Genomic DNA, 19071 nt, shown 5'->3' with positions numbered 1-19071 from the left:
CCTGCAGGTGGAGGTTTGGGTCTTCCAGCCTTGCAGGTGGCCTGGGTGTGGAGTGCTGGGGTGTGGGGAGGCTGCAGGTGTGAGGTGGCCTCTCTGGCAGGGCCACCACTCCTCTTAAACAACGCTGATCACTGGAGCTAGGAATGTAAAGTGTCCTGAAGCTAGAGGGAAATGCCCCCCACCCACCTCCTTGCAAAGGGTTCAAGGCCTCCCTGTCTCCCCCTTTCCCCCCAACTCTTATTTGAGAGGGAGTGGGTTTGGGGAAGGCCACATACATGCCTAATGGCTAACTAAGGGAAGGCTGCTTTTGAGTGATTTATGCTAAAATACAAAAGCAGACTGGCCTGCCAAGTCCTCAGAGCAAAAGGGAGGGCAATTGAGTTGCTGGGGGTGGGGTACCCGGGCACCAACCTGCACAAGGACTGAGCTTGTTAGATCCCAACTGCAGAAGCCTCAACAAGACAGGCAAGGGAGACATGTGTGGTCCAGCCTTTTGACATTATGACATGATTCACAGCCGAGAACTGCACAGCGAATTAAACAAAATCTCACTGTTGAAGTTCATGATTTGTGTGTTGGGCTGCACTCATGGTTGTCCCTGTCCATGAGTGATCCATGGGTCCAGGTTCGACATGGCTTGGAGTGAGTTTACTTGAGGGTGACAGAAGCCAGACTCCTCAGACTCCTCCAGCTGTCTGGAGGGCAATGCCAGGCAAGCAAGGCAAGGACATGCCGCTCTTTTGGGAGTCCCCCATGCCCTGCTTCACCTTAGGCTTGAGTCCCCAAGTATCTACAGGCTGTGTGTAACTTGGCCGAATTCCTTACTGTTTCAGAGACCCACAATTGGACAAAGCCGAGGCTTACTTACCCGCCTATCTCTTCAGACTCGCTGCGGGAGGGGAGGATGGCATGACCAAGTGATGTGGAGGAAGGAGGCTCTTCTGAGAGTTCAGATCCTGCTGTGTCCAGATTCCTGTCTGCTGGAATCCCCAGGGATAGGATGTGTGCACTCAGAACTCTGCTGTGGCCTCGGGGACCAGCAGGGCGCCATAGGTAGGCTCAGCAGTGTGACGGGGAGAGAATGTACCTGACTCCTGTGGCAATTCCACAGATTATTATTATTATTATTATTTGGTTTGGTTTTTCGAGACGGGACAGGGTTTCTCTGTAGCTTTGGTGCCTGTCCTGGAACTCGCTCTGTAGACCATGCTGGCCTCGAATTCACAGAGATCCTCCTGCCTCTGCCTCCCGAGTGCTGGGATTAAAGGCGTGCGCTATCACCGCCTGACTTATTTCCACAGATTTTGATACTTTGGCTTTAAGAAAAAGCCGAGACAAAGTTATGGAAATATTCCCCGAGACAGAATGAAATCCCTCTGTTTTCTGATTGCAGCCTTGACAAGTGATAAGAACCGCTACGGCACTAATTTTAAACACACCAGGATTTTATTTATTATTTATTTATCAGGATAAAAATCAAACACAATAGAGAAAACTTGACAGTATCAGCAAGCTGTTTCATACAGGAGAGGCATTCCTTACGTTCTGGCGAGGTTAGCGCGGTTCACTCAAAATGAACTTTGGACAGAGTTTATAGAGTGCCGAGTTACTGTACAATGAATATTCCCAATGGTGGGATTCAGGTGAAACTCCAGAGGAGGGAAATGAGATGCCACTGGCAGGGGATGTTTCTGAGAAACACAGGCAAGGGGGCACGGCCCATAGCACAGGCCTTGTGGTAACTTCTGGCTGAGGGTTCCCTGAGCCCCAAAGCACCTTTTGTTCCTCCTTCCTCACTCTGCAGACAAGGGTCATCCACAGACCACACGTGTGGTGGCTTTGACAACCAGAAATTAAAAATAAGCTATGGTTTTTTCCAGTAGCCAAAATGATCATCCCCGGTGCTCACAGACTGAGAACCCGAGCACACGAAACCACAGTCTGGGTGAAGGCATGTCTGCTTTTAAAATGACCTGCTAATTCTTTGCAACCCACAGTAATTTGGTTTCCGTGAATCCACAGAGGCAGGGCCACCAGGAAGAGCCTGGCCTGCTGGCTTGGAAAAGTCCTCACTGATGAGTCACAGGCAGCCACATCAATCATTTTAAAAGGCTGCTCCGTTTCCCTACCATGTTAGCGTGCGTGTGCCTTTTGGGGGAGGCAAAGAAACCAAGTTGGGGAGTCCAGTGGGGCTCCTCTCTGGGCTCCCAGGAATGTGCTCACTGGAGTGACGGAGGGTAAGGACTGCATGGGAAATTCTAAGACTCCGAGGGCCAATGGCTGTGATCTTACAGACAGGGAGGGAACAAAGCTGTCCTGGTGAAAGACCATGGAGTGTTCTGTGTGTTCCCAGGGGCCAGCACATTCTCTAACCTTATGCAGCATAATGACAAAGAAACTCTTAGACCTCAGTGGCCTCCCTCTGCAGCGGCACTGGCCCGCGCAATGATCTTGGCATCCGTTCATGCCCTTCTTACCAGACACAGGATTCACAGCAGAAAATTTCTACTGGACAGTTTAACACCCCTCCCCCAAAGCAGCTTTCCTCTCTAGACAAGGCTACAGCAAACCTCACTACACCTTGGAAGGTAGACATCATTATGACTTTACATATTTAATCAAAACATTAACGTTCCAATTTCAGGTAACAGGTCATATGGTATCAGTGGATAAGACAGTCCACAGTTGGAATGTTTAGAGGGAACAACACTTCCAGCTTCTTCAAAGGGCAAAGACCTGTTGAGCTTATCGATGGCTTGGTGGGTGATGGAGGTTACAGCTTGGGTAAGACAGATGCGGTCTTAAGCTCACCCTAGGTCAAAGCCCACACCCGTCTTCCAGGCCCTTCCAAGTCCACTGTCTTTAGAACCAGTGGTCCCATCTCTGCACACACTTATTATTCCCATGACTGGTCCTTCTTAGAAAACAGTCCTAGAGTAGCCAGGGTTCAGCCTGTGGTTTCATATGAAGAATGTAGATTTCCCCATCTTTTTGCCCAGAACACTGTTGAGGTTTCCTGGACAGCCTTCTGTATAAAATAGCATCTTTACCCTTTAAAACATGACAGTACATACGGTTCATTTTCTGCTGAGGTGATGATTTTTAGGCCAAAGAAAAAAACAAAAACAAAAAACAAAAACAGAAAAAATAAAACCTCTCTCCACTCTTTTTCCTTCCTGAGTGCAGAAGTCTTAATTCAAGGCTCCTGCATGCTCAAACCTCAAAAATGTCCAAGCATTTTTTTTTTAACAAGTCTGAATTGTCTCAGTTTCCCAGGCCTCACTAGAGGCCAGCATTATTTTCAGTGGAGGGAACTTTATAGTGAGGATCATGGACCACCTTTATCCCTGTGGTCTTCCTGCCTGCCCTGGGGTATGTTTCAAAAGTATAATTTTCCATCTGTCTGTCTGTCTGTCTGTCTGTCTGTCTGTCTGTCTCTCTGTCAATCTCTTTCTCTTCCAGCTGGGCTTAGAAACCAGGGCTCGCATGCTAGCACTAGGCAAGAAGTATTCTTGCACTGAGCTACACCCTAGCCTGGCAGTAAGATTTGTCCCCTTACTAAGTCTTCACTTTTATTTAGTAAGGGGGACAAAGAAGCCGAGGAGAATAGTGATACACATCTCCTTGGAAAACTTCTATGCCAATGTGACATTTGTTAGTTACATAATATTTCAATTAAGTAAGATTTTGTGTTTTAAAATATCCCTTTGCAAAAGACACCTGGGGCCATTTTCTTGGAGGGGGGGAGGGTGCTGTGAATATGGATGGGCCAACCAAAGTGGCTAGTCCATCAAAGGGGAGGGATTTTGTCATGGATGAATACAGAAGCAAAGTCAGGAAGGGCTGAGAATGAGCAGGAGAGACAAGGCTAGCTGGCTTGTCAGTGCCCGGGGCGAACTGTTTCTCTGGGGGGAGTGATGTAAGCCATATGAAGGTCGGTGGCGTTTTCCCTCTTCTGGTGGTAATGCCGAGGGGTGATGGGGGGATACCTCTGCTGAGTTCTGGGCAGCACTTCAACATGGCGAGAGCATTTGGAGAGCGAGCTCTACCCTTCTCCCCACCCTCACCCCAACTCTGTCACTTTGGCTGCAATGGAACTTCTTGTGGGTTTGGTTGGTCCCCAGTTTGCAGCCCCCTTGGGCGTGTGGTTGGAGCCTGCGTCTAAGAGGGCTGGTGGGAAAGGAAGGAAAGACCCACAGAGCTCATGATGGGGGGGGGGACTGTGTGAGAAAGCTGAAGCTACCCCAGGACTTCACAGACCCATGGAGGATGCAAATCCCTACCCCTTCTCACTTCAGCCCCACCTCTATCAAGGGGGGCCCTTAGGTAGCACAAGGAACACATGCACCGGCGGTGCTAACCACCCACTAACCACGGCACCCCACCAGGCTCAACTGCTGCACTCTTCAAACTTCAGCAGGAGTTGAGGGCTCCTGCTCAGGCTCAGAACGGTTTTGTGAAGGTCAAGGCTCTGTGAAGGTGGCCTCAGGAGATGGAAGCCATCCAGCAAGTCCGTCCTGACCTGTGGAGGCTTCTGGGCTGGTAGAGTGGTAGTTTACCATCTTGAGATGACAAAATGCATACGTGTGTGTGTGTGTGTGTGTGTGTGTGTGTGTGTCTACAGCAGACTTCAACAGCACTCTGGTGGAAATGCCCATCTCTGCATCTTTTCCTTCTAAGTCCCCGCTTTCCAACTCCCTCCCTGCCTCTCTCCCATCGGCCTCCTCCCTCAAAGTCAACAGGATGTGAAGCATCTCAAGCGTAGACTAGGCAGGTCCTCTTTCACAGTGGGCACACACAGCATGGCACAGCTCAGATCCAACTCTGCTAAGATACAGCGGTGTGCTGAAGACACCCAGCCCTTTAACTGAAGCCTCGGGCAACACGGAACTGTTGCCATGGAATTTCATGCCCCCCCACCCCTGTTCCCTGAGACAGACACCGTGCTACAAAGCAGGCTAAGCCATTTGTGTGTCTGAGGTGGAACGCTTTAATTGCTGGCATTGCATAAACGAGTTGAGCGAGAGCCGAATCCATAAGCTCTTTAGAAGGAAAATGCTAATCTACCAGGAACTCGGGATTCTTGGCTCTGGCAGAAATGTTCATAAAGCTCGCTCTTCATTTGTAAACAGGCTCTGTGGAACTGTCCCCGTAAGCAGAACTTATTTTCCCGAAGACCAGTTCTTAAAAAGGAAAGGAAGAAAAGGGCCCCGGCAAGCAGCTGCGGATGCCAGTTTGTGTGCACACTTTGGCAAGACCAAATCACCTTCCTGTTCTTTTTGTTCCTCCTCAGGGTCTCCTCACGTCCATGACTCAGTGGCTGAAGGAAAAACTTAACACACTTATATTTTCACACCAAAGAGATATGAAACACATTTTCATGTGTGGACCCTTCTGCCTAGTGCCCACACATCGGGAGGTTTAAAAATAACCCGTGGTTACGGAATAATCGTGTATCGAAGCCGGGTGGGACAATCAAGAAGGCCTAAATCCAACTCTTATTTTATGGTTGAGGAAGCTTAGCTTTTAGAGTTAAATGATTTGTACAAAAGCACACACTCATTAATAGCAATAGGAGCTCGGCACACACGCATTGTGACCTCTATTCCGGGTTTCCTTGATGTCTCGATGCCTGTGTGTGTAGTGACAGAGTCCATCTACAGAACGAGACAGACTTCCGAGACTCTCAGGGGAATGTGGCAGCAAACACCCTGATGGCGATCATCTCTCACCCCAGCACTCAGCAGGCTGAGGCAGGAGGATCAGAGTCCTGGCTACCATCAGCTAGTGGTGAGCTCGAGGCCCCATCTAGGCAACGAGATTTAAAAGTGAAATAAAAGCCACCCATGTCTAACGCGACCGCGCAGCATCCTGATCAGAACATCGGTGTTCCTGCTGTCACTCCTGTGGGGCAGGCAAAGGGCACGTTCCGGGTCCCCTGTGTACGTGTGTGTGCAAAATCACTTTCAGGTGTTCTTTGGGTTTGCACCCAGTACTCCACGACAGTGACAACTCACGTGCTCTGCCAATCCCCGCCCCCCCCCCCCCCCCCCCGGTTTCTTTCTTTCCTCTTTGTCCCCTGGTGCTGGGGGTTGAACTTGGCAAACACTGTTACCACTGAGCTATGTCTCCAGCCTGCTTGGCCAATCTCAATCAAAAGCAAATCAAAAACAAAAACAAATACCACTGTCCCTCAGTGGCGAATCCCTGGGTGTCCGTGATACTCAGTATTTAAAAGCGTTGGTTGGTTCTTCTGGGTAAAATTTTCTTCCAGAGAGCTGGCAGGTGAAGCAGAAGGGTCCTCAGATGGCTTCTGTTTTGTTTGTTTGTGTGACAGGAAGCCAATCAAAGCTCCGAGGGTAGGTTCTTCCATTCCTGGCAGCAGGTCCTTACTCTATGGCAGTCCTATCTTACCGTTAGACTCGGGGCGGGGGGGGGGGGGTTAGGTCCTAACCCTTCTGCCTTGTGCTAGTGCCCAAGGGCAAGGGCAGCTGGTCAGCTCTTCCACTGTGTGGATCTGGGCATGGGATCAAAAGGCTTTTCCTCATATGGCTGCTATATCCCAGCGAATGTCTCCCGCAGCCCACTGAAGATTGTTCCAATTGGCAAGGAGCTCCAGCGGATGGCTGTCTATGGCTACAAAAGATAATGAACCAGATACTTCTTTGGCTTTTACATCCTATCAAATTCAACTGATGGGAAAGGAAGGTTTCACAGAGTAACGTGATGGCTCTGCAAACTGTTTCTGGACGAAGACAGTGTTTCCCTGATTGTTCGTGTGACTATGAATGAATGCTAACATAACTGGGCAGGACTGTGGGTTTGAGTTCAGCTTCCTGGGTAAGGCTATCATTAGTTTAAAAAAAAAAACAACAACGACAATGTTGGGCCTTAGATTGTGAGCTCAGAGACTGATGCTCACTTCAACATGGCTCTGTGTTCTCCTCTGGCAATGTGGGAGGAGAATTCGTAGCGATCGTGGCTTCGGTAGCCACACATGTTACACTCGAAAGGGTCACGGAAGCCATGACAGCCCATGTGGATGGTGAACATTACGTAATCTAGGAAGAGGACATGGCAGTGGTCACACCGGAACACATCCATCACCTCCCCTCCTTTGCTGATCACTTTGATGGAGTCTCTCAGGCAGATGGGAGGGGGCTTCAGGAGTTCAAAGGAGCGAGGGACCTCCTTCAGAAGTGGCATCCCGTTGCGGGCCTGGGGAAGGACCATGTGGCTTTGCTGGTAGCCATGATTCTGGCGATCCTCGTGGTTGCTGTCAGTGTCTGTAGAGTCGTGGGCACTATTGTTGGGGGACAGACCTCGTTCAGAAGGCAAGTTTTTCTCTGGTAGGAGCATCCTTTTCTTTTCCAGCTCCTGGGGGGCCCCATTGGGCATGTCAGCCCGGGTGAGAGCTAAAGGGTACATGCTGCTGATAACTGGGACCATCTCAGAGGTGGGAGCAGGCGGCGTCTGGACTAAGGGGCGCAGGGCTTCAGCCCCAAGGTAGCTGATTGCACTGTTGATGGCTTGGTCCATCATTCGCGTTTGCATCATCTCAGTCTCCTTCTCATAGGCGTAGCTGGGGTTGTAGCTGACGTCAAAGCAGTGCCGCTTCTCCCCTGGAACAAGGGAGGGGAGAGGTTACCGCAGAAAGAGCAGGAAGCAGAGAGCTGGGTCCTCCACAAGAGAGAAAGGGTAGGCTGTGGCTGCTGCTCACTGGCAGCCAGCCACAGAGGAGCCGGGGAGCTCCATTCCACAGGGAGATAGTCTTAGGGGGGTGCTATCCACCAGTCACGTATTTGAACTGTCAAAATTAAGCCAGTGGATGAAAGAAAGGGGCAGAGAGGGTGGGTGGGCTACCACTGAGCAGGACCCGGGGCCTCCGCACTTTCCCTTCCAAACTGTTACTTGGCCTGTACTGTTAAATATTAGGTACAGCGAAGAGCAGGGGTCTCAGCGATGCTCTGCAGTGGCTTGCAGCTTGCGGCTTTCAGCTTGCCTCTCTCCTAACTTATTTTATTTCCTTTTTTTTTTTAAAAAAAAAGACAGGGTTTTAAGTATCCCAGGCTAGCCTTGAACTCAATATACAGCTGAGGATAACCTTGAACCTTTGATCCTCTAGCCACCACTTCACAAATGATGAGAATAGAGCCGGGCGGTGGTGGCGCACGCCTTTAATCCCAGCACTGGGGAGGCAGAGGCAGGCGGATCTCTGAGAGTTCGAGGCCAGCCTGGTCTACAAGAGCTAGTTCCAGGACAGGCTCCAAAGCTACAGAGAAACCCTGTCTCGAAAAACCAAAACAAAACAAAACAAAACAAAACAAAAAAACAACAAATGCAGAGAATATGGCTTGGGCTTTGTACATTCAGGGCGCATACTCTACCAATGAGTCACATCCAGCCCTAAGAGATTTTTTTATAAACAACGTCTACCGTTACTTTCTTTCTTTTTCTTCTTCTTTTTTCCCCCCTTTTTCTTTTTTTTTTTGGTTTTTCCGAGGCAGAGTTTCTCTGTGTTGTCCTGGCTGGCCTTGAATTCACAGAGATCCACCTGCCCTGACTCCCGAGTGCTGGGATCAAAGGTGTGCGCCACCACCGCTGGGCTTAGAGGCTTGTTTTGTCATTGTTTTAAGGCAGGGTCTCTCTGTGTCGCCCAGTTTGCCCTTTAGCTAATTATCTTCCCACCTCAGTCTCCTAAGTGCTGAGATGAGGGTTAGGTCACCACGCCTGTCACTTGGTACCAATCGTTGATAGACAGATGACAGACGTAGTCTAGATGCATCTGGATCCTTAGGACCTGCTGCACACTTAACTGAAGAGATTTCCTTGTGGTCACCCTCTCCATTTCCCATGCCAAACTGCTGAGAAACTCTGAAAATAGAGTTAGCCGCCAGCAACACACTAAGTGTTTCGCCTTAGGAAAGAGAAGGAAGTTTAGCTGGTAGCGCACACCTTTAATCCCAGCACTCGGGAGGCAGAGGCAGGCGGATCTCTGTGAGTTCGAGGCCAGTCTGGTCTAGTTCCAGGACAGGCTCCAATGCTACAGTATGGGAGACGGGACAATGCCAATGTGGTTTCTAAGTAGCTGTGCTGACTTTGGATCCTGGAGGGGTTTGAAGTGCTGGGTCCTTCTCTTTTGTAACATTCCCTAGCCTTGCCAGGGTTCCAAACTTGTCACTGCCTCACAGAAAAGGGTTCAGAAAAGAAAGAAAGAAAATGGCACGGTGAGAAAACAGGGATGGGGACTCAGTGTTTATCCTTGAGTGGTCTCCACTCTAGCAGGGCAGAAACAAGATGCTTAGGCCTAAAACTGGAGCTAAACTATGGTATGAATGTCACAGAAGGGCTGCCCACCTATGGAGCTTGTGATTGTATTCTAAGCGTCCCATTTGAGGTTTGAACCAGGCAAGGACCTCATATTCTGTTTTGGGTTTGTGTGTGTGTGTGTGTGTGTGTGTGTGTGTGTGTGTGTGTGTGTGTGTGAGAGAGAGAGAGAGAGAGAGAGAGAGAGAGAGAGAGAGAGAGAGGGAGGCACCATTGCCTGCTTTCGGGACCCTTTCTACCATGCTGTCTCATGTTGTCTTAGTAGGAGAGGAGGTGCCGAGTCTCACTTGATATGCCACGGCTGGATGACATCCATGGGAGGCCTGTCCTTTTCTGAAGAGAAATGGAGGAGGAATAAATAGGGGTTGGGGTGAGGGATGGACTAGGGGGAGAGAAAGAAGGGGAAACTGCAGTCATGATGGAAAAAAATCAAAAAGGGGTGTGTTATAAAATCTCATACAGGCAAAGTGAGGCCGTTTGGTATCAACTGTATATTTTAACATTAAGGGAACGCAAAACTTTTGGAAGGACTCTGGAGAGGAAACAAATTCTTGGGAAAAAAATCTCTTTTTTAAAAATTTATTTTTTTTTACTTTATGCACGTTGGTATTTTGCCATGGGTGGTAGGTCCCTTAGAACTGGAATTAAAAATAGTTGTGAGCTGCCATGTGGGTGCTGGGAACTGAACCCAGGTCCTCTGGAAGGACAACCAGTATTCTCTTAACCACTAGGCCACCTCTCCAGTCCTGGAGAAATCTAACTCTTGAGGAGGGTCTTGATGAACTGGCAGGTTCTGGATTGTTCTGTCTGAGGGAGAAGAGAAGATGAAGGCTGAAAGGACAGGAACAGGAAGAGAGAGCTGTATAAAGGGTTTCTCAGACTTCAGTAGTCTCACACTACAACGTCCGTCCCTACACTGGGGTAGCTTCGGTGATAGAGATGTGCTGTAGTTACCTGGGCTAGTTTGGACCCGTTTAAGTCTGGTTCCAGCGGCTACTGGTTGCATGACCTTGAGTGAAATGAACCCAGTAACCCCTCACAGGGTCAGTGTAAGGACAGTGCCAGGTACCTACATAACACCTGGCACATGCCAGCATGATCTTCCTTCCTCCCTCCTTCCTTCCTTGCTCCCTTCCTCCCTCCCTCCTTCCCTCCTTCCTTCCTTCCTTCTTTCCTTCCTAACTTTGTTTTGTATATAAGGGGGTACATATCGGTGCCACGGCATGCTTGTTGAGGTCAAAGGACAACTTGTGGGTATCTCTTCTCTCATTCTACCGCATGGGACCTCGGTTTAGGACTCTGGTTGCCAAACTTGACACCAAAGTACCCTCGTCCACTGAGCCATCTTACTGGACCTAGTATTCTTTTCATGGGGACCAAAGTCTATGAATGTCCTGTGTGCTGTCCCATATTGTGGGAAAAAAAGATCTGGCTACAGAGGGAATTCAAGGTCAGCCCAGGTAACTTTGTGAATCTTTGTCTCCAAAAGTCAAAACAGGTCTGGGGATATGTTCAATGGTAGAGGGCTTGTCTAGCATGCATGAGGCCGCAGGTCCAATCCGAGTATTATAACGAATCAGAGAGCCCTTGAAAACACACAGTAGGGCCAAATGATAGACTCAGTAGTCTAAATAACCAACCACACAGCAAACGCCAAATGCCTTTGTGGAAAGGGGGCTGTGGTGCAGGTAACAGTAACGTGTGAGACATGCCAGAACAAGGCTGGAGGCGAGAAGGCCAGCCAGGAGATCCGGTCCAGCAGATGCGTTTGCGCACATGTATCCCCACCACCTTACAGACATGGTACTTTCTAAGCTAATGTCTGAGAGAAAAAAAGAAAACAAAGAAAAGAAAAATGCCCTAACTTGGCAGCTCACTAGGAAACGACAGAAATGGATGTGTTTGCCATAGTAACCAACGGTGGCGATTTTACTCCCAGCTCCCTTGATGACGGCTGGCTGCAGCAGTTACGTGAAGAACAGGCAAAGCTGAGTTCACACACACTCATTCCCCTGGAAATGACGCAGGGATGATGAAATCTGGTACCTTAGTTTTTTCAAGGTCATCGACAGTTTCTCAGTGTGGCTAGCCCTGTCAAACTTCCTAAATACCAGGAGACATCCAAGAGATGCTCTGGGAAGGATTCCAGGGCTGGGTAGACACACCCCCTTTTGTTCCATCCTTTCTCCCAGGGGTGTGCTTTGTGCTTTCCTTACCCAAGCTGGTGAATTCACAATCCACACAACCCACAGCACCTTTCAGCAAACAGCTGAGTGGAAAGAGGCAAAGCAGGAGGGGGAGACAAGTCCCTGGGTGGGGTGGAAAGAGGTGAGCTGTGTGGTTAGCGCAGGCCATTGTTCAAGGTGGAGAGGTGAGCGAGCGACTCAGATCTTCACGCGCACAGGGCTCGCCCTGATCAGATCCCCTCATCTCCCAGTTACCGTAACCTGATCACTGCAGATGACAATCTGTCACCTGCCTGCGGACCGATGACTCAATGTGTATGAAACTCAGAAGAGGTAGGCTACGGTAATCGAAAAGCCAATAGCTCACGTTTCTTGAGTAACACACTCATAAAAAAGGTTAGTCAAACCACAAGCGCATAACTGCTTCCAAGGCTGCTCAGAGCCTCGGGTCCGGATCTAGTCACCTCGAACCACGCCTCTCGGTGATTCATGTTTAACAGATTCAGGAGGAACAGAGGTTTTCTTCTGATGAAAACACAAACGGCAACAATGTGTCTTAAATGCAGAAGCCGAGCTTGCCAGGTTGGGTCACCCCTCCCTTAAGAACCCTCTTAAAGGTGTTCAACCTGTATTTTGGTAATTCTCAAACGGACAGCTGCCCACCTGTATGGATGCCATGGTGGTGCTGGTGGGGGGGACATGGTTGTTGGTTTTGACTGTCAACTTGGAAGCCTAGAATCACAAAGTGGGCACATAAACTTAGAGCTCTGTCCTCAGGGTCTAGGGACTAGATCCACGGTCAAATCCCTTCTCTTCCGGTCCACACAGCACCTTACAGATAAGATACTAAGGATAAATACATTTATTGTGGTCCTACAGTACCGGGTGTCGTGCCGGAGACTTAGCTCACTATCCCACTTCATCAGTCCTGCAAGGTTAAAAGCTCTTAAGTTGGACTGTCATCTCTGACAGACGAGGAACTGAGAGCCCAGACAAGAGGCTTCACTTTTCCAAGGTTGTCCACAGTGAATCTCCATTCACCAGGGCACAATCTAAGAATCACACGCTAAAGGCTTTCCTGCCCGTGGTGGCTCAGCCCTCCATAGGCAGTGGCTTCAGATACTCAGCTGGGATAGTTCCCAAAGCATGGCAGAGGGCATTTAGTGGCAACAACTGTGGCATTTTGTTCTTTTTTTCCCTCCCAATCATAAGCACACACATCGAGAAGCATCGATGATGCAGAGTTGGGATGTCTGCACGGTGCTTCACAGAGCGCCTGGCACACACAAGCACTCCTGTGGTTGCTATTTATGCTCTGAGACATCCAGACATCACTGCAGTCCCACAGACGAGATGCAGCATTGATATTACTTGATTACGAGGCAGCATCCTCCACACTGGCTTCATGGAGGAACCAAGTATTTTGTAGAAAAGAGAGCGGGGAGAGGAAACTGTGAGACACTCCAAAGATGTGCTACATAGCATGGGTACATACGAATCTATCCTTCTGGGTGTCCTGGGAGTCAGAGGTGGTGGTGGAGGCAGCCACAGCAAGAGGTAGAACTCTGCACTGTGCAGAGAAGGAATGGGCACAAGGAGGACCAGCGACAGGGATGCGGGAGGAGGGAGGACATCCAGACCCAGAACGTGGAAAGCGCTGCACAGGAGTGGGAAAGTGTCCAGAGAAGCGTGGAGAAGGCACAGCTCATGGAGGCTGGGTGGGCTGCATTGCTGGAGTAGGAGAGGCAAGTCTTAGATTTCACTCTACTGAGGAGCAACTAAAAGGGGTTTTATCATCTAAAGAGGAAGGCAAACAGGATTTGAATTCCAGAAAACCGCTGCAAATACAACATTACAGTCAGTGTCTGGGTAGTGGAAACACACGGACTTTATTTGAGTCTTGAGGTTTCTCAGGTCACTTTAGTCTGTCTCCTGTTGCCTCCTCCTGTTATATCTCATAAGTATCTCACTCACTTTCCTGCAGGCATGGAAGGAAGGAAAAGAGAAGGAAGGAAGGGAGGGAGGGCAGGGAAACAAGCAAGGAAAGTGGGGTGCCCCGCGTTTGTGGGGATGCTAATCTTAACCTAAGAGAAACTGGAATTTTACTAACATTCACTCTGGGAGCCAGGAGTCAGGCAGCAGCCAGAATGGGGAGAGAGCAAACACTCGGGGTGGGACAGGCAGGGGGCCGAGCTGCAGACTGCCTTGTGTTGCTGCAGGGGTCTCTGTCGTCTGTGATGTCAGAGTGTGATGTCATATGTGTGCTTCACATAAGACATGCTGCTTGATGTCATCTGTCCACAAGGAACCACAGGCCATGACAGTTCTTTTCTCAAGGGGACATACTCTGGACACAGAACAACAGCCTGCGGGGTTTCCCTGCTACCAGCTCTCAGGGACCAAACTTCTGGCTACCCAAAGCTCCCTCAGCACAGGTGCCATGAGCTGCTCTAGTGACTTCCTGGGGAAGGAGGGCCACCCCAGACTGCAGCACCACGCAGAGCTGGGTCTGGCCCTGCTCTGTCTAGCTGTGTCTCCCCACGGCTTTGACTCCTTCCTGAGTCAAAGGGCTTCTCTGGAGGTTCCCAACATCCTTTAAATGTGTAGACACCATAATGCATACAGAACCGGGGGCATGGGGGGTGGGGAAGGAGGCTTGCTACCCTTTAACAGGGGTTAAACTGCTTCCTGCTCCTCCGCTAACCAAAGTAGGTGAGTTTTTCATCCCAGCTCTTCACAGAGAAGGCTGATGGTGCCTGCAGAAGTGTCAAAACCTCACTTACATGTTTACCACCAGTGACAAAAATCTTTTTTTTTTTTAATGATCTTTTCAACACGGGAACTTTCGTTAGTAATGTAACACGTAATTTTTTTTTTCAAAAGATGTGGTGAGTCCTGCTCCCAAAGGGGAAAAAAATGAAAACCAGGAAAAAGGAAAAGTCAGAAGCAAGTGATGTCTTTCCTCCTTGTGGGAGAGAAATCCACCCTCTACTCCGGGCCAACTATTTGAGGCTAGCCTGACCCAAAGCATGGGCAAACATCACGCATAACAGGACGGGATTCAGGTTAGGACGCTAGAGGCAAGTTAGCCTTGTCATTTGGAAAGAAATCGTCTTGATGTGGATGAGACACACTGCCCCTGCGAGAAAAAGGGTCAGCTAACCTGAGGGCTCGGTTTGACCTTTGCCCTCATGGTTCAAGAGGCCAGGGCAGCAAGGGCTGGTGTGTGAGTGGTGTGCTCACTCTCAGCAAGGATTAAAGGGGGTGACTCATTCGTCACAGCCCACTCGGTGCCATTTCCCTGGCGGCAGGAGCTTTTTAGAAAATGGTGCCTTGGAGAGAAAAGGGGGGAGAGAGAAGAGAGGGAGGGGACAGTAGCCTGGGCTCCTGACGCTGCATTTCATATGATGCCTGCCACAGGGGACATCCTGTTTTCCCTCCCGTGATTCCAGCATTTTCTAGCACAACAGTTGGTTTAGCTAAACGATCCAAGGAGTTTCCCCTTTAAATGTTTTTTCTTTTTCTTTTTTTAGTGTGTTCGTGAACACCCTGGTGTGCGTGTGCGCATGCGTGCATGCGTGTGTCCACCTATGTGCAAGTGGAGGCCAGAGGTCCACCTTGGCTGTCTTTTTTGATCATTTCCCCTCTTATTTTTTGAGCCAGTCTCGCACTGAACCTGAGCTTCCAGTTTGGTCAGAGAAGCCGCTGACTAGACCTGCCTGTCTCCTGATGGCATTACAAAAGCTTTTATGTGGCTTCTGTGGGGGGAGGTGACTGCAGAAAGGGTCCTCAAGTTTGAGCAGCCCCTCCTCCCCTCTGAGACAAGGTCCCACTATCTAGCTCTTCCTGACCCAGAACTCTTTGACCTGGAACTCACAGAGCTCTGTCTGACTCTGGAGGGTCCTAAAAAAACATCTCATGAGCATAGGCTTAGGATAGGAGTCATCGAGTACCATGTGTCTGACAAGAAAACTCTCTTTTATTTCTTCCCTGCACTGATCCTGAAGGTACTGCAATACAAGGTCAGTTTGTGGAGTGGGCGGAGTAAGCTTCCATCCCAAGTCCCAGCTCCAAAAATCCATTTAATAAATTGTCCTCGGATAGAGGACATATCAGATACTAAGTTGATAAGAGCAGACGCTGCACTTGCTCTTAGCCAAAGGACCGAGAAGCATCGTTTCTTTCCTTTCCAAGGCAGATCTCATGCAGGCGTCCTTGGCATTGAAAGGATGGTCTCGACCTCTAAATCCTTTTCCCTACACCTCCTAAACGCTAAGGTTACAGACACACGTGATACCCACCCCCTGCCACCCCCAGGTTACTATTTGTGTGATGAATGACCAGAAGCTTGTCCCAAGTGCATATATGCATGTGAGGAGATGTGATTATTTATTTAGAGTCTGAGCTGTAGTAATGTTTTTTCCTCAAGAAAAAAAAAAAAACCTAACCATCACAAACCTTCAAGGACTGGGAATGTTGCATTTACCCCAAATCAATGAGGTCCCTAGGAGCCATCCTCCAAACAAACACCACCTCAAAACTTGACACTAGTGTATGGCACAAGTACTCTATCTTCAGAGCCTGGAGAAGAGGCTGCCAGCATTACACGATCAGGCTGTCTTGAAGACAGACTGGTTCTGCCTGACATTTCTAGTTCATCTCCCGTGTATGGGAGGGGCCTCTGGCCATTCCATCATCTGGTTCGTTTTCTCATTCACAGATGAGTAAACAGAGGTCCAGAAAGCATTCTGGGATTTTCCTAAGTGGCTGCGAAACACAGGTAAGTGTCCCTTCATTGTGCTATACCACCATATACCGAAAAAGGCGGTGGGGTGAGGGTGGACGGGGGAGGGGTAGGGAAGCCCTCAGTTATTCTGGGCTCTGAAGCTGCTTTTTCAAGAGCAGCTCTGCCCAGCTAATAAACCCCGGTGAGCCCACTGGACACACAGACAGCCCCAGATGACCTCTATGGGACACTAAAGGAAACCAAACTCGTGAATACAGGAAAGAGGTCTGTGGAAGGGGGAGGGGTAGCTGGCAGAGGTGAGGGTGGGGATAAGAGAGAGCCCACAGGAGAGTAACCAGGTACGTACACGAATATGACATTGTCAAAGAACAAGCTTTACTAACAAACAAAAAGAGTTAACTAAGCCAAGTTCCCAATTTTAGCTCCCAGAAGATGCGGTGGTTCAGAAAAGAGAGAAAGCAGACCTTCCAAAGTCCATGTCTGCAGAGTCTGAAATCCTATCATCAGAAACCACTGGATGGCAACAGCAGAGCCAAGAGGATCTGGACATAGGGAACATGAAAACAGACAAACAAAAACCTACCACAGTAAGTAGGGCTTGGCCTCAGCCATTGGCTCAGCCAACTGTGAGGACGAGGTACTCTCTCTCAGATTTTAGTTCTCTGGGCTGAAACTGAGACTCATTACTTGGACTTCCTTGCCCGTCTCATCCCATGCTCCTCCCACATCAGCTTTGGCCATTTCTAGAGTCTAAACAGTCCTCCAGCTAAGATTTCCTTGCAGAGCCGGATAACCCCGGCTTTCTTCTGAGTTCATCAGTGTCCACTCACACAAGTAAGGTCCAAAGGTACACAGGTAATGCCTTGGCATCCTGACTGATCCTCTGGGCATAGACTGTCTGTGGAAGTCTCCACATCCCCCTTGATGTGTCTCCTCAAGGGGAGGTAAAACGAGTAGAGAAGGGAAGCTCCTTAAACTGAAACACACCAACTTCAGTCTGACATGATTTAGGGATGGGTTCACTGACAGACAGATTCTTCTTTCTTTTCTTTCTTTCTTTCTTTCTTCCTTCCTTCCTTCCTTCCTTTTTTTAAGATAGGGTCTCTCATATAGCCCGGGCTGGCCCCAAACTTACTATGTGGTGTTTATAGCCTTAAACTCCTGATCCTCTGGCCTTTACCTCTCAAGTGCTAGGGATGTAGGAATAACCCACCATACCCTTGGATTACATTTTATTCATTGATGACCACATGCTTTTCTTTTGGAGACAGAGTCTCTCTCTATGGCCTCAGCTAGCCTGGAACTCACTATGTGGACCAGAGTGGTCTCAAACTCACAGAGATCTACCCGTCTCTGTCTTGTGAGTGCTGCAATTAAAGACACGTGCTACAATTTATTCTTGAAGTGACTGAAAGCATGCAAAAGATATCCAACTAGTAACAGCAAAGTAGATAAGCAGAAATACCAACTTCAGTAATTTCAAAATCTATGGATTCTTTCAACATAGAATTCAATTGAATGTCTACTTATAAAGTGCTACCTATACTGGAATAATCTCAGAGTTAAAAGCAGACAGGCAATTGGGATGTATAAAAGCTACTAAGAAGAATAAATACAAGAAGACAAAAGTCAGACTTCAGAAGCAGCAAGCAGCTTTACAAAGAGATATTGACAAATGTTATTAGTGCCGAGGAAGAGTTTTATTCACGTGATAACTATTTTTGCTCAACACCGCCAGCATCCAACTTAATAATAAAACTGACACACTCACCTAAGCTGCTTGCAACTCCAGATCTATTTTAATACTGTGGTCACGAGTGTGCAAACATCTGGGCAATCATGAAATATCCCCACCATTTGCAAGTCCCCAACACTTAAGTGGACGTAACTGTCTGTTAGTCATCTTGGTCTGCAGTGGCTTCTGACAATGTGAAAACCAACGACATAAAAACTAACTTCAGTAAGACAAGCGATCAAGTCAAATTGAGTTATTTAAGTCCACGTTTTTTCTCCAACCACTTTCTGTTAAAGCGAGCTCTCAATCAAATTCAAGAAAATATGGCGATAAGTTTTAGAACATTAAAAAAAAAGTGAGAGCATGCTAACAGAACCAACTTGTAACATATCATTACAAAATTTTACCAAGATGCTATCTTGAACATTTTACTGGTGCAAGTTGCATAAATCTATGCAACAGATGTCATTCAGAGGGAAGAGGAAGGAACAGCATCTATAACACCAACTCCATTTAAGAAACAATACCAAATGTTCCCCTGCTTTGAAGCTAAGAATCCTCAGATAATATTTTTAATTCTATGTACTGGAGCCATCAAAACGAACCGACCACAGCGAATAAGAACACAATGGAAACCCGTTTTTAACAGACAGCACTAGGAGAGGCAAGTGCGGTAAAAACATCCCCATGTTATCTCAGTCAAGTTATCTGCTAGCAGCAGCAAGAAAGGGCCGTGCATCCTTACCAATGAATTTCTGAGGCATTGAGCTTTTCCGTTTTGCCACATTGCTTGCTAATCTGTCCAGAACGAGCGCTCTTTCACTTCCCATCTCCGCTTTGATGTGTCTTGCCTCCACACTTGCTGGTTTGGAAGAAGAGGGAGAGGAATACATTGGTACATGGGGAGAATGGGGAAGGGGTTGGGGGGCTGATGCACGGGGCTGTCATTACCTGTGGGTCCTGCTCGATTTCCTGCCCTGGGTACCTGCTGTGGTCAGTGAGACCGATTCTGGGGCACATTCAAATCTTGCAGTCTTATGCTGAGATGGGAAAGCCCGACTCATCCCCAGCTAGTA

General features: G+C 48.6%; 1 protein-coding gene and 1 non-coding gene across 5 annotated transcripts in view; both read right to left on the bottom strand.

Annotated features, from left to right (window-relative positions):
* Positions 1-1424: 1424 nt before the first annotated feature.
* Positions 1425-19071, bottom strand: part of Ikzf3 (IKAROS family zinc finger 3) — a 91975-nt gene continuing 74328 nt past the window's right edge. For 2 of the 4 annotated variants that reach the window (XM_075990831.1, XM_075990833.1), the window contains 2 exons: positions 18741-18857; positions 1425-7622 (listed from right to left, as the gene is read on the bottom strand). In XM_075990831.1, the coding sequence (XP_075846946.1) occupies positions 6919-7622; positions 18741-18857 (821 nt within the window). In that variant the 3' untranslated portion in view covers positions 1425-6918. Of the gene's footprint in view, positions 7623-18740; positions 18858-18946; positions 19067-19071 lie in introns of those variants that run through there. The other 2 variants (XM_075990834.1, XM_075990832.1) reach the window with 2 other exon arrangements.
* LOC142832100 (U2 spliceosomal RNA) lies at positions 15499-15689 on the bottom strand. The gene has a single exon (XR_012907185.1). It is a non-coding gene; the product is annotated as a U2 spliceosomal RNA (small nuclear RNA).

This window comes from Microtus pennsylvanicus, chromosome 11 (assembly GCF_037038515.1).
Source record: "Microtus pennsylvanicus isolate mMicPen1 chromosome 11, mMicPen1.hap1, whole genome shotgun sequence".
NCBI lineage: Eukaryota > Metazoa > Chordata > Mammalia > Rodentia > Cricetidae > Microtus > Microtus pennsylvanicus.
This window is presented reverse-complemented; position numbering and strand designations above follow the sequence as displayed.